The sequence below is a fragment of the Rutidosis leptorrhynchoides genome, unplaced genomic scaffold (genome assembly GCF_046630445.1).
Source record: "Rutidosis leptorrhynchoides isolate AG116_Rl617_1_P2 unplaced genomic scaffold, CSIRO_AGI_Rlap_v1 contig18, whole genome shotgun sequence".
In the NCBI taxonomy this organism is placed as follows: Eukaryota; Viridiplantae; Streptophyta; class Magnoliopsida; order Asterales; family Asteraceae; genus Rutidosis; species Rutidosis leptorrhynchoides.
The window spans coordinates 36323-58429 of record NW_027266429.1 but is presented as its reverse complement, the minus strand read 5'-3'; the positions used below and the strand labels follow the sequence as shown (position 1 = coordinate 58429).

Below are 22107 nucleotides of genomic sequence, written 5' to 3'. Positions count from 1 at the left end.
TCATAACCGTGAATGTATGTGGGATTTTTGAGGAGACTAAAAAAAAAAACTGTCCACTCTTTCCTATATCTCACATCGATCATATCATCAGTTTTGTAAGAAAAGTAAGCGGGGATTTCTTTGAAATTTCACCACGAAATTTTAACTTAGAAAACGAAAATTATATGACCCTAAAAAACCCTAAACTATACAAACAATAATGGAGAACAATTTTCAGAAGAAAAAAAGAACTCCAGATTTTTCATAAAACTCTAGGCTAATTTGTTCTATAATAATTGGAATTGGCATATATACAAAATCCTTAAACTCTAAAATGTGTGTAAACAAATAAATTCCTCTTATGATCACTTAGCTAGATTGAAAAATTATCCTTCTTAATAAATTACTTAAACCACAGTTTTGAGCAGCTAATGATTAGTAAGTAGTACTAATATAAATAGATGATGATCGGTATGTGCATATGTATCATCCCAATGCATACATGAAAGAGCTTTCAAAAGTGCTACTTTAGGACCCAACAAAACAAACGTTCACTTTTCCCTTTCTTTTTCCATATCTGCTTAACACTTTTTGCAAAATTTTCTCAACATCCAAACAAACAAGCAAACTGTATAGACTACTAGATCGAGCTTGCTGAATTCTGACTCCATCTTACAAAGCCATGCACAGTGATGGAGTTTGCTGACAATTCTTTGTACATTGTTTCAGTCCCTATATATTTTTCTTTTGTTTGAAGGGTAAAATTGTTTTCTTACTCGATAACTATTTTGGTCTTGATTTCTTTCACATCAATAAAAATGTATTTAAATACCCTAAAAAGTGTATTTTAATTGGAAATACATAACCTTTTATCGGTTTTTAAAATTTATGCTTCCTTTGAATAAAAAGTGGCAGCTAGCTGGTGCCCTATTTACATTTTTATTTTTCATTGTGATAAATAATATGACTATGTCTAAAGAGTTATTTCATTCTAATATGGCAGGAAATATCATATACTATTTCCGTCTTTTAATATATATTTTTTTTCTGCCATCTTATAATTAATAAGATATAATGAGATATTTTTATCACATAATTATTTTTTAAAGTTTTTTCAAATTTAATAAAAATCATACATAATTTGAAAAATAATTTTTTTGACAAAAATACCATCAATACATATGATTAATTACATTATTTAAAAAAAAAAAATCAAAACTTCATGTACTAAAAAATGGAGGTAATATCATAATATCACATTCTACGCGTAGGATGTGAATTCACAAGTCTAAACCATTGCCCAAATTGGTAAGCTTGTAAGTCGTCTTCGATGCCAACATTGGTTGGCGCAATATGTGTAAATTAATAAATTTTTCGTATCCTCTTTTTATCTTATCTTCAAACTTTCGTTTCCTTGTGTATATGTATCTAGCTAATTGTTTTCCAGTTATAGTCTACAATTCCAAACTCTCTCAGTATCTGCACATGTTGTTATGATTCTGATTCAGAATGAGTCAAGTTATAGTTCGAAAAAGAAAAGAAAAGAAAAGAAAATTAAAATATTTCTAATTCAAAATCGATTATTATATTAATGTTATTATTAATAATTAATTATGGTTAAGAAAATTAATAGTCATCGTGAAGTTGTGATCATGTTTACATCGAGACATTTGATTGCCGTATTTAACCTTCTATGCAAAGCAAAGCAAAACAAAACAAATATGCGGTAGCTCGACTACCACGAATATATAAACTAGCACAATATCTATGGTCAATATTAAACGCTAGACTACATTTATTCTTTCGGGACTGGGGTTCGATTTTTAGGAAATAAATATTGAGATTTATTGGTTGATTATATTATTTTCATCTCAAAATATTTTTAAATAATATAATATGCGTATTGAGAATATTTTTATCAAAAAATATTGTTTCGATTTTTAAATTGAACAAAAAATCATGCATAGTCAAATTTTTTGATAAAAATCTTCTTAATTCTTTAATAAAAATATTCTAATTATATTTATTTAATTATATCATGTCATATTAATCAAAACATCATGTAATTTGAGATGGAAGAATAAAAAAAATATTAAACGATTATATGAAATTGTGAATTTGTACGTAATTAATGGAGTTGTCTATTGTAAATTTGTAATATTGTTTATTACATCATGTACGTAGTTTTTTTCTGGGAAGGAGGTTAGCGCCAAGAATGATTGCATTTAGTGCACGCGCAACCAAATAATACAATTTTTCTTATCATACCAAATTATACAATTAATACATCAACCATATATAGCAAGTATATTATATATTTTTTTAAAAAGTATATTATAGTTTTATATTTTTTTCTGGGCGCTAGCTAGGAGTATTATGTAATACTACTTGCTGTTGCACACACACTTGAAGTTGACCACCGTCTGATATAATCAAATTGAAATGTAAATGTAAAAAAGAAAGAAAAAGTACTATATGTGTGATGCAATATCAATTTGGAGAGTCAAAAGAAGCACTTTCGGGCTAGAGGTAAAAATGTTTCACAATTCCTGGTCCCGATCTCATGAATCTCAGCCACGGCTGAAAGATCCCTTCGAATTTTTTTTTTATCTATCTACTTATTAAACTTTTTTGAAAAAAAATAAAATTTGGGGCAAATATATATATCACAGCAATGGTCAACAGTATATATTAAGTATTAATTAAATAAAAGGGAATTTTTATGTTGACTATCAAAGGTGTATTCGGGTAAATTAATTATGTAGATTTTATTTGTTTTTACGTTAATCATGTTTAATCTCTAACAATGGTGTAGCATCATCGTTTTCATAACCTCCTCATTTACACACGGTACTGTGGTTATTTATTTTGACTATACAATTAGCCAATTACAGTAAGGATTAACCACTTGATTATATGGATTAAGAGAATATTCGTCAATGAAAATGACAAATCAAAGATGTAATTTTTGAAAATGAAATTGTGAAAGTATGGAATGACACCTAAAATTAACTTGATTGATATGCATGCATGTGTTATAAGGTTATGAGCTGTGCTTAGTTTGAATTATAAGAAAAAACATCACCCGTACGTGTGTTTTATTTCTTCTGTAATTGGACTAATTAATATATGTACAATTCAAAAGAAAAAAAAAAAGGCTTTCTATAAAAATCAATAATTAAAATTTAACGCTCTTCATAAAAATTGAGAGAGCAAAATTTTTGATACATTAATTTTCTTTCCAATTTTGTTCATAGAATTTTAGACTTAGATTTTTAAACTGCTTTCCACAAAAATAAAAGTTCCTCCCACTTTACGTTATTTGTATTTTTTTTTCGGATAACTACACCGTGCACCTTAAACTACAAAAATAACACTAACAGCGCAAACTATGATTAGTTTGTGAACTCTCAAGAAAATGATAAAATCATTATTTTATCACATAATCAATAGTTAATTTTAATGGTTTAAGTGAGTTAAGTGTTATTTTCGCAATAGATAGCTAGGGGCTAAAGTTTAATTATCTATTTTTTAAAAAATAACGGATGTCATACTTTGATTTGCGTCAGAGTGATATATAATAAGAAGAAATAATATTTCATAGCTCATAATCTATTATTCCGTCTCTAATTAAACGTCATATTTTCTATGTAATTTTTGTATAAAAAATTTGACATTTAATTAAAGACGAAAGAGTATTATTTACATATGTTAATCACATATATGCTTGAAATTAACTTCCCTTCGGATCCTAGTCCTACACAAAAGAACAAGAAAAAAAAAGGTGGATGAAAATCTGTAGTTAAAAATGTCAATACGAAGGGAAGATCGAAGAATGTATTTATATGATCATCTGAATTGTATTATATGTCGTACAAATGGAATTTATTAAGCCCTAGCTAGGTTTTCAGTGCTTTTGCTATGGTCAGCCATAACGTAAAAGATAAATGAAAAGGTAAAACTCATCAATTCTTATCATCGCCTTTCACTAGTTGCTACTTCTTGGCCTAATATTATAGTACTCTACGAAAAAAAAAACTCACCTTGATTTTCCTGCATACTCATCACCAGCTCTTCAATTTGTATTTTCATTTTCAATAGTCTAATATCTGAATTGAGCTTTTACCATACATATAATTAATATGAGACCGTTCAATTTTCTCTTTATTATCATTTAAAAAAAATAAAATACAATTACAACAATTGACATTTTCTTTCTCTAAAATATATATATATATATATATTTAAAAATAAAATTGAAAGAGCGTGTAGCTAACGTCATGATCAACGGATCATAGTTTGACAGATAACATTCTTCTCGTCATGTTTTATTATACTATATATAATTAATCTTTTCGTTTTAAAAACCTAATTTACTTTTATAATATCTTATCATAAAAAAAAATACTTTTATAATATCTCTTACAATATTTTAAATTGCAAATTGCATGATATGCCATCAAACTTTTAAAATCCCATTTTTCTGAGTTGTGTTTCAGAAAATGACTCAACTTGTAGGTTCTTTGATGAGGTCTAAGAGTGAGACCTAAGAGAATTTCCATTCACTGCCAACCAAAACCCTCTACTCTTTTGCTTTTATGGTGAATTTGACATCCAAATTTCTCTTATGAATCATATAATTAATTAATATATTGTAGCAAACATATACACAAAAATTAAAATTTCACTCTTTTTTATTCTTCTCTTCTCAACCAGAAGAATAAATAAACCAAAACCCTTATCTCAAAACAAAAGAGAGTTTTACAATTGCACCAAGTACCATGGATAATCTCAACCAAAGTTGGAACAATCTTGATCTCATGGAAGAACAAATCCTCCACGGGCAACTTCCATTCACCACACTTTTACAAAACTACCCTCAAGTTCCTCCCTCGATCCAATTACCTCCTTCATCGTCAAATTTGTTTGACGACGTCGTTAGAGTAGATGTAAGGAATAATTTCGAAGATGGACATGATAAAGAAGACAAGGAGGAGGAGCCTGAAGAAGAGCTCGGAGCAATTAAGGAGATGATGTACAAAATTGCGGCTATGCAGCCAGTTGATATCGATCCGTCTACAATCCGAAAGCCGAAAAGGCGAAACGTTAGGATTAGCGATGATCCACAAAGTATCGCGGCAAGGCACCGGCGAGAGAAGATCAGTGAAAAGATTAGGATCTTGCAAAGACTAGTGCCAGGTGGCACCAAAATGGACACTGCATCCATGTTAGATGAAGCTATCCGCTATGTCAAGTTCCTGAAGAGACAAATCCGGCTGCTCCAATCAAATCAGTTTTATCAATTGGCTATCCATAATAGCATTCCGGACTTGCATGTGAAATTACACAACAAGCCCTTGATTTTCTCTAGCTCTGCAACTTCATCTTCTATTCTTGATCAGCCAGCTCGTACCACGACGGCTGTACTACCACCACCACGAGGAGAAGGAGACGGAGGAGGAGGAGGTTTTCCGATATGAATTAAGGTGGTAATATAAGATTAATGAAAGCCATGTTGATATTAGCTTAACCATGAGCTAATTATTAGAGATAAATTAATATCATATTAATCATTGAAATGATGATAATTAATTAAGATGAATATATACTATATACTAGCATATAATTAATTAATGTGCATAAATTTGTGTGTTACAATTAAATATTGTGTGTGGGTATGGTCATGTGAAGGCAAAATTAAAGGTTGATTGTTAGGATATCTTGTTTGTTGACTAGATGGATCGATCGAGAATAATCATAACGGTTATAGCTTGGGTTACGTACAACTATGTATTATTTTTTTTTTTTTTTTTTTTTTTTATAATAAGGTGTTTGGTTGCGTTTGTACATTTGCCGGAAAAGTTTGTTTGGCCGAATCTCTTTCCGGGAAAATATGAAGAATGACGTGAGGAAGTTGTTGACTATATGATTATACATATATATTCTCTCTCTAAAGCTCTTTTTCTCTCTGTAATCTGTATGTATGTATATGTGAAATATTCTCACATGTGAGAGTATATATGAGGGTATATAGTGTAGTGCACATGTATGCATATGGGTAGGAAATTAATCATGATTTATGATTGTTACATGGCATATGGCATGTGATGTTTGCTCATTAATTTGTTTTAATTAAGATTTGAATATTCAAAATGAAACCCTAGCTAGTAGTCCTATATATAGCTAGGTTGTTTTCTCAACATGGTAACTGATAAAATTAATAAAATTAACCGACGATAGTTAATTACTAGAGTCGAAAATTGAATATAATGGAAAAATAAAAATCGGTTCAATGATATCAGACTTTATCTGGACACCAAATAATTTGATATATTTAAATAATAATAATAAATAATAGTCTAATATATTGATTTTTTCATAATTTTAAAAGTTAAAACGTCAACTAGATGGGGAATATATATGTGTGCATTGTTTTGTCTATTGCAAAGTTTCAGTATAACTGTAACAAGTAGCACTAGCATTCTTATTTCGCATTTTTTCATTTCACTTGGTTAAAATTACATGTTGTAATTAATTAAATATATTGAAAATATTTTTTAAAAGTAATATTTTTTAAATTTTTTTAAATTGAACAAGATAAAATATATAATTTAAGAAATTTATTACTTGTTAAAAATATTCTCACTAATTCTAATTAACTACATAATATCATTTTAATTTAAAAAAAATGATATTTTTACAAAATTATATATACAAATTATGATATGGTGGTTTATGTGTAATATTATTATTGATCATATAAATTCTAACAGAATTAAAAACTGATGTAATTATTGACACGTACGTTATGTATATAGATAAAATTTTATAAACATAATTTTATAAAAATAATATTATTCTTAAATTAAATCATCATCTATTTTGAAATGGGAAGGATGGTGAATAAGTACGTGCATACGATCTGAATGTGGTTTACTCTCACATTCAGTACCCCAGCCAGATATGACATGAATTTGTTATCAGAATCATCAACCTCTAAAAAATAGAGAATCATCAACTTATAGAAAAAAAAAAAAAAAAAAGGTCATATAGATTCAATAAACCCACAAACGAATTAATAGGCCGACAGGCCGACAATAGGTACATTGGTTCAATTATTCCCATGAGATAAAATAATTGTATAGGAAACTTGATATAATTAGAGGACGGAGTACTTAATAGCTGTCAATAAGCTTTTGTACATAAATAAAAAATATTACAGTTAATTAGAGGGAGTATATTTTTATTACTGACTATTTTCTTGGTAAGCAAGTATTAGAAAACTTGACATCCACGTATACATATCTATAGATAAACAGTAGTTTTGATTTTTGAACATAGAACATAAAACATATTAGAGTGATTAAAGTATGTCTTTCGCCTTCTGCCGTCGACGGCCACCAATAGCGTTCTTCACTGTCCGCTGCTGTCGGCTTCTGTCCGCTGCCTCGACAGACAGGGACCTTCCACTACCCAAAGACTGCCGACTTCTTCAAAAACAAATCCTTTTAAACCTAAATTTCTACTAACCCATGTCTGTCTTCTCAGGATCAAAATCTTGTTGCAACCGCCTTAATCAAGTTACGAACCCATACCCGTCTACTACTGGTAAAGCAAAGAATATAAATTCTTATATAATTAAGAATAAATTTTTATTATTAAGAAAAATTAATTGGTATGATTTTGTTAGGAATTCTGTTTTGATTTCTAATTAGTATGAAAAAAAATAATATCATTAACTTAACATAATAATTTGATTCATAATTAAATTTAAAGTTTTAAAATATGTGTCAAAATATATATTTATCAATAAAACGTCATATGTAGTATTTTGATTTGAGAATAAAATTTGCAATTGAAACAAATTAAAAATTACTTCTTATTGTTTAGATAAGATAAGATTTATATTGTCTATAAGATTAATCGATCGATTGATAGTACTATGGAATGGGGATAATAACATTTAACCTACCTCAAGATCCAAATTTTTATCAAGTTCCTATCTCGAAAAAGTCAGCTAACAAAATCATACATGTCAGTTAAGTTTCTTACAAAATCATACTTTCGTAAAAAAATTGTTTATGTGGCAGCAAATCTACGTCAACTATGTACAATCAATTTCACGTAAGCGACAAGTTATTCTATGACTCAGCAAAAATGACACTTCACCATCTTTAACCTTTCTAAAAAAAATTGCAGATTCCGACGATCACCGCGGCGGTCCGGCCACCACTTTTGGCAGCGTTGGTGTTGATAGTAGTCAAATTCAAAAAAAAATTATATGACCGGACTCGTTTGACGAGATAAATGTCGAGATGGTGTCGGATTTTTCAAATTTTGAACCGTTTAGTGTAGATCTAAGTTTACAGATGCGGTGACCGAACCTTTAAGCTTATATCTACACCAAACGGTTCAAATTTGAAAAATCCGATACCACCATGACGTTTGTCTCGTTCAAAATAAATCCGACCATATAAATTTTTTTGGAATCCTGACTGCTATCAACGGTGGCGCCGTCAAAAGTGGTGGTCGGACCACTGCGGTGATCGTCGGAATCTGCAATTTTTTTTAGAAAGGTTGAAGATGATGACGTGTCATTTTTGCTGAGTCATCGGATGACATATCGCTTAGGTGGCACTGATTGTGCATAGTTGATGGAGATTTGCTGCCACATAAATAATTTTTTGACGAAAATATGATTTTGTTAAGAAATTAACGGACAAATATAATTTTATTAACTGATTTTAAAGAAATAAAATTTGTTAAAAATTTGGGTCTTGAGGTAGGTTAAACGCTATTATCCTATGAAATGGGCATCACTCAATTTTCTTGGTAAGCAAGCCAAGTATTATCCACGTATATATATATATATATATGATATGAATATATATATGAATATATATATATATATGAATATCTATAACTATAACTATAGAGACAGTAGGTTTGAACATATAACATAATCATATAGTGAATAAAAGTATGGCTCTCGCCTTCTGCCGTCGACCACCACCAGTAGCGCTCTTTACTGTTCTCTGCTGCCGGTTTCTGTCCTCTGCTGCCTCGAGAGTCAGGGACCCTCCACTACTCAACAACTACTTCCGTCTTCTGAAAGAACAAACCCCTTTTGAACCTAAAGTTATCCAAAATCCTTGCTACGAACCCATACCCGTCTTCTCGGGATCATCATCTTGTTGCAACCGCCTTAATATATCCACCACGAGATCATCCATCTCATCCACGAAGAAGACAACATCGAGAAAGCCGCCCTCTGCGCCCGCCAGGCCGCCACCAAATATTGCCGCCTCCCCATATCCACCATCAACGAAGTGTTAGAGGAGCTGCTCGAGCAGTCGAAACATGCCGAACTACTAGATCTTTATCTTTATCGTTTCTTCACCCAGGAGGCAGGTATTGTTCCGAATGTAAAAACTCATGATTTGATTGTCCATGCTTATCTTAATGACGGCAAACTCGACACTGCACTGGAGTACTACAAGAAGCACATAGGAAAAGAACAACTTTTTCTGGAAAAGCAAACTTTCCTTAGTTACAGGAGGTTAGTTAAAGAATTGGTGGAAATCGGGAAGCTTGACAAGGCCATGGAGTTAAAAGAGGAGATGGGCTCCCAGGGTTTCCCACTGGACCCGATTGCTCATATGCACTTGATGAAGGGTTATGCTCTATTTAATCGAGATCTAGGTGGAGCCATTAAGGTCTATGACGAGTTGATTGAAGCAGAGAATGGGGCGTCGATCCCGCACTACAGCGTACGTAGATGGTCGTGCTATATTGGAGACCACAATCCAATTCCAAAGAGTGCTATTGCTTATAATTCGCTTCTTGAAGGTTTGAGTTACTATGGCCAATTCAAAGAGGCTTTGGAGTTGTTTGAAAAGATGAAGCTCGAGAAAAATGTAAATCTGGCAAGTTTTAACCTGATAATTAATAGCTACTGTGCCGAAAGAAAATTTATGGATGCTCTGCAAGTTTTTAGAGGCATGGGGAATTATTCTATTACACCCGATACTCGCTCATACAATAATTTTGATTCAAAAGTTGTGCAAAAAATATATGTTGGCTGAAGCTGAGGAGTTTTTTTGAGAGATGTAAGTGAAATCGGGAGTCAAACCGGATGAGACTACTTATACCTCGTTGATGCTAGGCTGCTTTAAGGAGAGTAGGACTGATGATGGAGCCGAGTATTTTAACAAGATGATCGAGTCAGGGTTGAGGCCACATTTTGATGTATATGTTAGGTTGATAGGAACGCTTTCTTCTGTCGATGAGAGAAGAAAAGTATTTCTCTCGCTGATCAACAAGCTCGAGTCTGGTGATGTGAGCTGGTCAAGTAATGAAATGTCCGGTGGATTTGCTGTCTTACGTGACGAAATGTCGGATGATGATGACCCAAATGTTCGACTGAATGTACCACGCGAATGTGTCTGTGGTAGATTGCTTTCCACATTTGGTGTAACAACATCCCATGACACGGGAGATGACGAGGCATCCTGGAAGTTTCCAGAAGCTCTTCCAAGTTACGAGTCTTTATAATTGTAGTGATATAGCTAGATAGTTAATTTCTCTTAGTTTTCTTCTTCTCGTTTAGACTTTTATTATGTTGTTAGGCAGACAATCGCTTGCCTTTTATTTATGTTTGGCAGACAACTTATTTTTTGAATTAAACTGATATTTCATTCCAAACAATAAGAGCTTGGAATACCCCCGAAGCTCCACAAGAATCACTACCCACATAATCAACATCCAGTTCGTTCCAAATTCCCATGAAATTGTTCCTTCTTACATTACACATCTTAATTTGGACAGCGCATTGTTGTATAACGGCTAGAATAGGATATATGCGCCATTTATCAACAAGAGATTTAATTTCTTCTTTTTTAAAAAGAACCCAACTCCTCTGTTGTAAACAGAGATAATAGGGGATCAAGGCCGAAACAGACCAAATTCCGTTCATTCAATTTAATTTTGATATTTTATAACATCAAGGCTAGAGTAGGATACATATTATTAAGAATTTACTTGGATTCCTGCTAACTCATATAATAATTTTATTCCTAATTAAGAACCGATTTTTTACGAATTTTATTATCATTCATTATAATTAAAATCGGCATATATAAATATGTGTGTATATATATATTATTATCGAATTAATTTCAACTCTTAATTTCTTATTACCGAATTAATTTGACACGTGGATTTTCTTCTATCTATTATTTAAACAATTATTCTTAATAAAATTATAATACGTTATTTTTTTTTCTAATTTTCTTATTAAACAATTTTTTTTAATTAAAATTTATTATTATTTTTTTATATTCTAATTAAAACGGACACATCTTATTATTTCCAATTCAAAAAAGACATATTATTTAAAAAAAATATTTTTAATCAATATATATATATATATTTTAATTTTTTTATCATATTATTATTCTTAATAAAATCCACTATATTCTTTTATCCTATTCATATTAAAACGGACATATTTCATTTTTTTAAACAATAAGAACAATTAAAGTAATTAGATATAATTATAAATTTTATTATCAAAATAAATTTTGACATGTGACTTTTTTTTTGTTATGTTTATTGTTTTTGAAAATGGATAGTAGCTACGTGTATAAATCTTAATGCGGTTTACTCTCACATTCAGTACCAGTATTAATTTAATAACCCACAAACGAATTAATGGTGTAACATTAGTTCAATTATTCCAAAACTGATACATGAGATAAAATAATTGTATAAGAAACGTGATATAATTAGAAGACGGAGTACTTAATAGATTTCAATAAGCTTTTGTTCTATAAATAGAAAATGGATTAGACAGAAACGGAGGGAGTATATTTTTATCATCGATTATTTTCAGAATTGATAGTACTATGGATCGAGTGGGCATCACTCAATTTCCTTGGTAAGCAAGTATTGGAAAACTTGACATCCACGTGTATATATCAAGCAAATAAAAAAAGAACGTTTTTTTCTGGAAAAGCAAACTTTCCTTAGTTACAGGAGGTTAGTTAAAGAATTGGTGGAAATCGGGAAGCTTGACAAGGCCGTGGAGTTAAAAGAGGTGATGGACTCCCAGGGTTTACGACAGGACCCGATTGCTCATAGGCACTTGATGAAGGGTTATGCTGTAAATAATCGATTTCTAGATGGAGCGATTAAGGTCTGTGACGAATTGATTGCAGCTGAGAATGGGGCGTCGATCCCGTACTACAACATAGGTAAATGGCCGTGCTATATTAATCCAATTCCAAAGAGTGCTATTGCGTATAATTCGGTTCTTGTAGGTTTAAGTCATTATGACCAATTCAAAGAGGCTGTGGAGTTGTTTGAAAAGATGAAGCGCGAGAAAAATGTAAATCTAGGAAGTTTTAACCGGATAATTTATTTCTATTGTCGTGAAAAAAATATATGGATGCTCTGCAAGTTTTTAGAGACATGGGCGATTACTGTATTACACCTGATACTCACTCATACAGAAATTTGATTGTAAAGTTGTGCAAAAATAATATGTTGACCGAAGCTGAGGCTCTTTTTCGAGAGATGCAAGGGAAATCCGGAGTCGAACCGGATGAGACTACTTATACCATGTTAATGGTATGCTGCTTTAAGGAGAGTAGGATTGATGACGGAGCGGCATATTTTAACAAGATGATCGAGTCAGGGTTGAGGCCACATTTTGATGTATATGTTAGGTTGATGGGAGTGCTTTCTTCTGTTGACGAGAGAAGAAAAGTATTTCTCTCGCTGATCAACAAGGTCGAGTCTGGTGATGTGAGCTGGTCATGTAATGATACGTCCGGTGGATTTGATGTCTTATGTGAGGAAATGTCGGATGATGCTTTCTGTGATGAGCTGAATGTTCGACGTGAATGTGTCTGTCGTAGATTGCTTTTGACATTTGGTGAAACATCCCATAAGGCATCTAAGTTTCCAGAAGCTCTCCCTAGTGACATGAGTCTTTATAATTGCAATAATATATCTAGCTAGTTATAAATTTCTCTTAGTATTCTTCTTCTCGCATAGACTTCTATTTTGTTGTTAGGCAGACAATCGTTTGCCTTTTATTTATGTTTGGCAGACAATTTCTTTTTTTAATTAAACTAATATTTCATTCCAAATCAAGGCAATTTTCTCACATATCACAAAAGTAATTTACAAAATACATAGAGATCGAATTATTGGCTAACAAAGATTGTCTTTTCAAAGATCCATGTTTTTGGCGTTTTATAAAAGTACAATACTAGTAATAAAATTAAGAAGATTAGACTTAATAATTTCTAACTTACTACTACCAGTTAAAGACAGACATTCGCATTCTCAGCGTAAAGTAATAACTAAATGAAATGAAAAAATTATTACAGACAAAATAAATTCTTTGGTCAACTCAACATTGTACAAAAATAGGAATTTTGCCCAAAATTACAAAAATAGCTCCTCCCACTGGTATGAATATGAGTTAATTGAATCAAATCTAAGTATTAAGACGACATCTCACTGTCCAGGTTTGTTCATATTATTATTATTATTTTATTTTCTCTCTCTCTACCACCTCCATTCCCTTTCTCTCCTAAGCGACCTTTCATCTACGGCGAGCTTTTGATTTGCAGCAATCTCATCTTATAAATCTCTCTGCAAAATTCTCAATCCCATCAATGGTAAATTCGTTTAATTCTGAGCTACTTGTATCTTCTCATTGTCTTTGAGATATTCTTTCATCTGGTGGGTGTTCTGATTGTAATCTATCAGTTACTGCATTTGGGTTTTCTTAGATTCGAAACATACCCTTTTGACTCATCACTCTTTTCTTTATTGGGTTGTGATCAAGTTTTGGTTTTGTGGAAAAAACTTGGAGCTTTTTAAGTTCGCAGGATTCAATATAGCATTTTTGTTCATATTTTATTTCCCTGTTCTGGAAGCTAGTGAAAGCATCACGTTTGTTTAATGCATTGGAGCTCTGGTAGTATTCCTTGGAGCTTGATTTACTGCTGGAATTGGATTTGATTGTACAATGGTTCTGGGCATTTGCTTCTGTGTGTGTTAAAAATGTTGAGGATCTTGATATTACAGTTTTGATTAATATGGAAATGGGGTTTTTCGAATCTTTCTGGTATGGGTTCTTGAAATGATGAAGACTGTTAGTCGGACGTCATCATTTAATCGGAGGGCCTTGACAATAAATATTGAAGGTCTGACTCCGAAGTCGTTAAGCTTTGCAAGCCCTAGACTTGTTCGGTCAAGTGGGATTTCTCACTGGTTTCGTTGTCTTATCATAATAGGGACTTTGATTACTTTCTGTGTAGCCATTGCCGGTGGTTATGTGTATGTGCTTCCAAGTCTGAGCCAAGCATTTCTCAGGTTTGACATTTCCAAGATAAACCAGAAAATAGAGACTTGTGATATTTTCGATGGAAGTTGGGTTATAGATGATCGATATCCGTTGTACAATGCTTCTGAATGCCCTTTTGCAGAACAAGGATTTAATTGCCTGGGAAATGGAAGAACTGATCAAGATTATCTTAAATGGAGATGGAAACCTTCAAAATGCGAAATCTCAAGATTTGATGTGGACAACATATTGGAAGAGCTACGAAATAAGAGGATTGTCTTTGTTGGCGATTCCATGAGTAGAACGCAATGGGAGTCATTAATATGTATGCTAATGACTGGTGTAGAGGACAAGAAGAGTGTTTATGAAATCCATGGGAACAAGATTACGAAACGAATTAGATTCTTAGGTGTTCGGTTTAATTCCTTTAATTTTACAGTCGAGTTCTTTCGTTCAGTGTTTTTGGTACAATATGGATGGATGCCAAGACATGCACCTAGAAGGGTCAGATCAACACTTATTTTGGACAAATTGGATGACATCAGCAGCAAGTGGGCTCAGTCTGATGTTCTCATATTCAACACAGGACAGTGGTGGGTTCCAGGAAAGCTTTTCGAAACGTAAGTTTCCCAGAATGCTGTTTTGTAAAGTTTTCTGTTTAATTTATTCATTACTATTTGCACGAATCAGTTCTTATCATTTCATTCTAATACAAAAACTAACTTGGAAAAATTCAGCAAAAATCTACACACCTGAAATCTCAAGTTCTACTTTTATTAGTAACTTATTTATATTTTTCTTTTACTACATGTATATATTGGGGTTATTGAATTTTTGTCATGGACAGGGGATGTTATTTCCAGGTTGAAAATTCGCTAAAGCTTGGAATGACTATCCCATCTGCCTTCAGAATAGCACTAGATACATGGGCTTCATGGGTTGAGCAAACAATTGACAGAAATCGAACACAAGTCTTCTTTCGTTCATTTGAGCCTTCTCATTGGAGGTACTCCCTTTTCTTTTCTTTTTTTGGATTCCACTTTTCTGTTTTCAATCCATTACAACAGTTATTTTATTTCAATACAGTGATCAGAGGCATAGATATTGCAATGTGAGCCAGTTCCCGATGCCAGATGCTAGAGGCAGAGGTAAAAGCGTATTTACAGACATCATATGGGAGGTAGTAAATAACATGACGGTTCCAGTAACCGTCCTGGATATCACTTCCATGTCAGCTTTCCGGAACGATGGACACGTAGGCCGCTGGAGTGACAACCTATCTGTGTCTGATTGTAGCCACTGGTGTCTTCCTGGTGTACCTGATATATGGAATGAAATTTTGCTCTCATACTTTCTCAGAAATCATCAACATTCACTTCCTAAGGATTTGGAAGTTGAGACCGCGTAGCACAAGTTTGATTTCCTTTCTCGATTTTTAGTTTTCCCTTTTGATGTGAAAAGCTGTAACCCTCTTCTGCAATTTTTAAAGACAGCAGCCAGCCTTGTAGAGAAAGAAAAAAAAAAAAACGTAGAGTTACACGGATTAAACAGTATTTTTACAGGAACTAAACTTTTTTTTTTTTTTTTTTCATTCTTGTGGTTTATGGAGGCCTGCAATTTTGGTCTCCCATATATGTGTCAAAAACAAATTGTGATTTACATTGAGCAATGAAGTTTTGGTGTTGATACTGAAAGTGCAATCTATGTATTTCAATTCCTTCTTTGTACATTATAAAATTGAAGAGTTTTTTCTTTCAATGCAAGCAAAAGGAAATTCTTGACAATCTTAGCATGAGAGTCAAGTAACTTAAACCTTAGAAGCATACAAACAATTAACATGAATTCAAATTCAGAATTCTATCAGCACTACAAATAGGTATTTCCATCCACCATTATTATTCACCAGCATCATCAGTCTTCCAATTTCTATCATTCCAAACGAGTCCTTAATTTTGTTGTTATCAGCAGCAGGTATGAGAAACATAAACCATTTCTTCCCATATTATCCTCAACCACCACCACCCGCCGTGGCTCCACCACAGGAACCCTTTACGCCACCTCATTTCCCGGAGACGCCACCAGAACAGGGACTAGCTCCCACTCTACCACCTCACCATGTTTCTCCACCTCCTCATGTGGTTCCACCACCACCACCCCACCATATCTCTCCTCCACTGCCACCTCACCATATACCTCCTCCGCCGCCACCTCATTGGGTTCCGCCACCACCTCCGGGCCACCACCATCATCACCAAACAGTGATAGTAGTTGTTTTTGTGTCGCTTGGTGGTGTGTTTTTCCTTGCATTCCTGGCAGCTGCAATGTTCTGCTTCATCAAGAAAAAGAGGAAAACTGCTGAAAAATCCGAAATTGTCAACTTTGAAGACCATAGGAAAGTGAAGGAAGAAATCACAACAGGTCCACATGGTGAGGAAATGGAAGTGATAACCATGGGAGGACCTTCATTATGATCAAGTCGTCAGCAAAAAGGAACAAGACGTCATCAAGTCTGGTTCACGCGTTACTTTCTCCGATGAGAATCAGAATCAAGGCAGAGAGATTACGGCATCTACTTCAAAGCAACATGTTCAACCAAATTAATGTCTGAGGTTCAAATTTGATGATTTTCAAAAATACAAATACTGTAAAACTTAGTCCAAGTTAATGGTCTGTACAGCCAGAAAATAAATATATACATACATACATACATACATACATACATACATACATGTTCTTCAGTGATCTGTAACTGTAATTATTGATTGTAATTAATTATGCTTCCAAAAAGCGTTGTGCTTCATGAATTCTGGCTAACCCTAATTTCAATTGATAGCTAGTTCATTTTTACATTGTAGTTTGTAATTTATATTTCTTCCTCCACTACACAACAAGATTGAGGTCTAACTCAAAGAGTTTACACTAAACTGGTTGTTCCTAAACCTGCCATTTCAATATCATCTCAATCCAAATCAATTCCAGACAGACTAATACTACCTCCGTCCCTAATTACCCGACACTTGTACTAGTCATACCAACCTATCTGTAGCAACTATTAAACACATCCTTCATTACACAGAAAAATAAGATGTGGAAATAGGAATGTAATACACAGTATGTGATACTATACTGCATACTGAAAAACACCTAATGCAACGCATTGCTATGTTTCCAGATTCCTACCACATACTAAATTTCTTGTCAAACAAGGAACCTGTTTACAAAACCCCTCGCCAAAAATAAATTGAATTAACCTGATAATGTGAAAGAGGTTAATACGTTAATGTCATATGTACAGAGGTACATTCCATGTATCATCAGTCAATAGCCATCGGTGTAATCCGCCTTTTGGTTTGCTTATTTGTGACAGGGGTAGTCGTGCTTGGCGATGGTTTCCCTTCACTTTCTGTTTTTTGGCGATCTGCTTCATCAGGTGAATGATTTGTTGTAGTTTTAACCACATCAGCATCGGGAATTTGAATTGGGTTCTTTTTCTCGTCACCTTTTCCAGAAACTGCTGTTTGCCTTTTGTCTTCAGGAGGATTATCCTGCGTAGTTGTTTCAATCACCATGTCCTCTGAGATCTGAGAAACAGTGCTCTTGCTCTTGTCACTCATCAATTTTTTCTCTGCTGTGAAAAGATTCAGAATAATTAAATTAAGGAACCAATGAGAGGATAAGTAAATGAGTAGACATGCAAAAGCAATGTGAGGAAAGAAAGAATACCTGATACACAGATTGGCATTCCCAGTTCATCTTTCTCGAATTCCAATAAAGTACAGTAACCATCACGAGAAGATAACGCCAAATAATGGGCATCAAACGACCTTGAAGGACAAATAAAACTAGCAACATGAGATCCCAGAATCAACAATAGGTTAAAGCTAAATTTGAAACAAGTAGTGGAACTGTAGCTTGATTCTTGTAATTTTAACATTGATTTACCATGAAATGTCTGTAATAGCTGCATAGTGGAGACCAGCCAAGATTGCTATGGGAGGAGTACTCTCAGTATCGTAAATATACAAAGAATTCAAAGTGGCAACTGCGAAAATGAGGCGATGGGGTAATTTAAAGAACCGTCCTGCACAAGACACAACACATCGTACGATTAAGACATTTGAACATTACTGACCATGTGCATTTGAAAAATTTCAACTAACATAAACGTGCCTGAGTTTGCCCTCGAAGGTTAAAAGCCACCGGGCAGAAACGAACTGCCACAACAGGTTTGCTTGCACCGGGGAGCTGTAAAGCAGGCCTGCAGATGATTTAAGAAAGTTAAAAAAAAGAAAAAGGAAATGAGTGTATCCAAAAACAAGAAAGAGCCAAACAAACGTACGTAAGCACAAAAGTTTGACCACAAAGGAAAGTATCAAGAGATTATTCTTAACTAGATCAATGAATACCCACTAAGATTATTCATAAGAATCTTGCCTAGAAAGGTCCTTTCTGGAAATCACGTATGAAGTATTTATTGCCTCAGAGGCAGACGGAACCTTGTAACAACCTGCAGCAGGAACATAGCACCATCAGCAGAGGCATTAAAAGAAGAAAACATAACTGTTACAATGAGGAAAACTGAAGACACTGAAGAACCTTCCTTGGATGAGAATTTACTGAATATAGCTTCTTTCTTCTTTTTTCTTTTCTTTTTTTTGAATGATACTTTAAGATAGTTATATAGCAGAAGATGCTACTCTGGTTGGTAGACAAGATTATATACTTTGAGGCAGAAATCAAAGATTTTTTGAAAATATAAATAGCCAGTAGACCAAGCATGAGTGAGCATCAGTTTATGATACTCTATACAAAGAGTAAATTCTAAATCATACTCTATAATTTCTTAACATAGAGATGAGACCATACCAGCAGGCGCTAGTAAAAATGATCCATCAGGTGACCAGGCTAATCGACGGAAGAAAGATGGCAGTGTCTCGTCATGAAAAAGATAACTTTTAACAGACTGCAAATATATACAAAGAGTTGGTGCATTGGACCTGACTAAGAAAAGTGGTATAAACAAAAGTGATAAATAATTATGCCCACCTTAGAATTGTCTGCTGTTGGCTGTTCGGTCTTAGAAATAACGTGCTGACAAACATAGTTCATCTTCTCCACCCCTTTTGATTTTGATTGTGGCTTATTAACATAAATTCGGCAGGTTCTATCTGCACTGAGGGAAGCAATATACTTTCCCAATGGATCCCAAGCTACACCTTGAACGTAATGGAAGTGACTATCTAAGATCTGATGTACAGAACCTAAAAGGTACAGACAACAAGAGTAAGAAATTAACGTAAGAAAAAGCACCAACTCAAAAGTCATAAGCGCTAAATCTATCTTTTAGAATGTCCTACCTTTGTTAATGTCCCAAACGATGCATGAATTATCAACTGATCCAGAGACGAGAAATGCGCCATCAGTTGACCACTCAAGGTCCATTACATCTTTGCGGTGAAATCTACCCAAAATGAAAACAGAAATGAGTTAGGGCATGATAGAATGTTCGGTTCAAACTTTGAATCAAGACGACACATACATACATTCACGAGAACAAATGTCTATAGAGGTGAAATTCCATGCAAAGAGAGTTGTAAAGGATCTCTCGTTCTGACAAACCTTATTATAAACTTTCATTTGTATCAACTTAGATCTATCAAATGCGTCAATTTCATAAACTAATAGGCATGTATAATTATACAATTGGTAATTGCAAACTGGTGAACTAAGTTTGGCATTGACCTAATGAATGGAAGTAGAGGCAACTTGAAGAACCCAGCCAAAAAATGTGCTGACAATGCACAAATCTAATGAAGTATAACAACAAACTGATGAGAAATGATCTTACGATAATGACTTGTGAACTTTCCATGATTGACCATTATCAGTAACATGTAACTTCCACAGAATCAGCTCGCCTCCTGGAGTTGTTACAAACAATTAAAAACAGATTCATCACTTGACATAATCCTGCAAATAAAATTATGGTTCACACATATAATGGCAAGAAAGCAGCATGTGCAGACTAAAATCATACCATCAGCACCAGAGGCAAGTTGTTCTCCTGCACAACATAATGAGCCAAATTACTTATGTCATGAAGAAGAATAACAAATGTAGAGACAAAGCTAGTGATGGTCACCAATATATTTTTCAGAATATAGGTCGATTAGATTATTACCCGAAGGCGAAAAACGAATAGCATTTACAGCAGAACCATGATAAGCGAGACTACTTTGATAAGAAGCAGTCGGAGCTTTCTTCTGCTCTTCGGTTGGATTTATCAACCAAATCTACATTTAGACAAATCCAAATTAATATTTATGACGTACAAGTTGAATCATATCATATAAAGCGAATGAATAAACACAGTAACATTAATCAATCAACGTACCTTAATATCGTAATCGGCGCCGGCAGTAGCGAGGAGGCCGGAGATTGGGTGAAAATCTAGGGTTAGGACTGGCTTCGTGTCGTGCCAATTGATCTGAACAGTTCCTCCTTTCATTATCTTCTTCTCGATGTCGTTCGAGAGCGCCCAAAACAGAAGATTATAAGCGTGACTGCGTGAGTAATGTTTTGTTTGGCATTTTGGCGGGAGTTTGTTTCGATATGGCGGGAACCGCTTAGGGGTAAATAAGGAAACTTATGTCCAGTGGACTAAGCCAGTAGATGAAGACATACGCTTAACGCTACTAGATTGATTCGTAAAAAAACATCCTGAAATTTTAGAATTGTTAAAGGGATAATTATGTTTTTGGTCCCAATGTTTTGTCCAAAACCAGAAATTCGTCCCAAAGTTATTTCATCACTGAAATTAGTCCAATTGTTTTACTAAAAAACTGAAATTCGTCCTCGACGATAAAATTAGTTCTCATATTATTTCAATTCTCTACCTTTAATCCTTTTTGTTACTTCATAGATCATATTTTAGCCTAGCTGAACAAAAATAAAAGTGTTAAAAAAATAAGTGGGTCCACTTCCTTCCCCAAACCTCAATCATATCTCTCTCTTCTTCGGTTCTTCCACTCCTCCTCTCCTTCGGTGAGGCGTGTCTGGTTGGTTGAAACTTCTTTCGATCTTTTGATAATCTTATTTTGCCTTTTGGTAATAGGGGCAAAGGGATGGAGTTGAGCGGTTTGATCGAGAGAGATTTCGAAAAGTTCACGGAAGAAGATTTAACAGAGAGTCAAGAGATGAGATATAGAAGGCAAACAAAATTAAAACAACATCGTATGTTTAACACTTAGTAACCGTATGTAAGTTTTGCCCATGTAGTGAAATGCTAAAATCTGAACTAAAGAATGGAAAAAGGATGAAAACTGCACAATTCAAATAATATAGGGACTTTCTTTATAATTTAGGACGAATTCCCACTATTTTGCAAAACAATGGGACGAATTACAGTTATGAAATAACTTTAGGACGAATAACAGATTTTTGACAAAACAATGGGACCAAAATCATAATTATCCCATCATTAAAAGTTAAAAATACTCTGAAACGAAGGATTGATTTGATTAGCCCCATAACTGAAGATTTAGCAAAATTTAATGTTTTTGGAACCAGACCGGTAACTAAGCTAAAGTTGCATATTTTGAGAGATGGAAGAAAAAGGGTTTATATCAATAAACGAATAGAGGGAGTAGTATATGTATATTCCAAAACTTTAGGGGTCAAGTGACCACTTATTTTACATGTAGCTCGGCCACTGAGAGAGGGCTCATACTTCTCTTCTAAGGTACACGCACACAACACTGAAGTCT

The 22107-nt window shown here is 33.7% G+C and overlaps 4 protein-coding genes across 4 annotated transcripts; 3 read left to right on the top strand and 1 right to left on the bottom strand.

Annotated features, from left to right (window-relative positions):
- The first annotated feature begins 4760 nt into the window (after window positions 1-4760).
- Window positions 4761-5459, top strand: LOC139881646 (uncharacterized). The gene has a single exon (XM_071866092.1). It carries the CDS (start codon window positions 4761-4763, stop codon window positions 5457-5459), a length of 699 nt encoding a protein of 232 aa, XP_071722193.1.
- Window positions 5460-8961: 3502 nt separating this feature from the next.
- On the top strand, window positions 8962-10064 carry LOC139881645 (pentatricopeptide repeat-containing protein At3g49240, mitochondrial-like). The gene is made up of 2 exons (XM_071866090.1): window positions 8962-9117; window positions 9204-10064. Exons 1-2 carry the CDS (start codon window positions 8962-8964, stop codon window positions 10062-10064), a joined length of 1017 nt encoding a protein of 338 aa, XP_071722191.1.
- A 4076-nt stretch (window positions 10065-14140) lies between these two features.
- Window positions 14141-15749, top strand: LOC139881644 (protein trichome berefringence-like 7). Its single transcript, XM_071866089.1, has 3 exons — window positions 14141-14961; window positions 15189-15347; window positions 15428-15749. Exons 1-3 carry the CDS (start codon window positions 14141-14143, stop codon window positions 15747-15749), a joined length of 1302 nt encoding a protein of 433 aa, XP_071722190.1.
- A 1906-nt stretch (window positions 15750-17655) lies between these two features.
- LOC139881643 (chromatin assembly factor 1 subunit FAS2-like) lies at window positions 17656-20849 on the bottom strand. Its single transcript, XM_071866088.1, has 12 exons — window positions 20736-20849; window positions 20523-20634; window positions 20379-20405; window positions 20190-20262; window positions 19699-19802; window positions 19388-19602; window positions 19208-19304; window positions 18776-18848; window positions 18508-18599; window positions 18284-18422; window positions 18065-18165; window positions 17656-17969 (listed from the first exon to the last, which is right to left on the bottom strand). Exons 1-12 carry the CDS (start codon window positions 20847-20849, stop codon window positions 17656-17658), a joined length of 1461 nt encoding a protein of 486 aa, XP_071722189.1.
- Window positions 20850-22107: the final 1258 nt, after the last annotated feature.

Coding starts and splice junctions, on each gene's coding strand:
- LOC139881645 (XM_071866090.1), top strand. CDS start 8,962: ATGGCTCTCGCCTTCTGCCGTCGACCACCACCAGTAGCGCTCTTTACT. Junction 9,118..9,203: donor AAACCCCTTTTGAACCTAAA/GTTATCCAAAAT, acceptor ATCCACCACGAG/ATCATCCATCTCATCCACGA.
- LOC139881646 (XM_071866092.1), top strand. CDS start 4,761: ATGGATAATCTCAACCAAAGTTGGAACAATCTTGATCTCATGGAAGAA.
- LOC139881644 (XM_071866089.1), top strand. CDS start 14,141: ATGAAGACTGTTAGTCGGACGTCATCATTTAATCGGAGGGCCTTGACA. Junction 14,962..15,188: donor CCAGGAAAGCTTTTCGAAAC/GTAAGTTTCCCA, acceptor TGTCATGGACAG/GGGATGTTATTTCCAGGTTG. Junction 15,348..15,427: donor TTTGAGCCTTCTCATTGGAG/GTACTCCCTTTT, acceptor ATTTCAATACAG/TGATCAGAGGCATAGATATT.
- LOC139881643 (XM_071866088.1), bottom strand. CDS start 20,849: ATGAAAGGAGGAACTGTTCAGATCAATTGGCACGACACGAAGCCAGTC. Junction 19,803..20,189: donor AAAGTTCACAAGTCATTATC/GTAAGATCATTT, acceptor CATTTTGGGTAG/ATTTCACCGCAAAGATGTAA. Junction 18,166..18,283: donor GCTATTACAGACATTTCATG/GTAAATCAATGT, acceptor TTGTCCTTCAAG/GTCGTTTGATGCCCATTATT.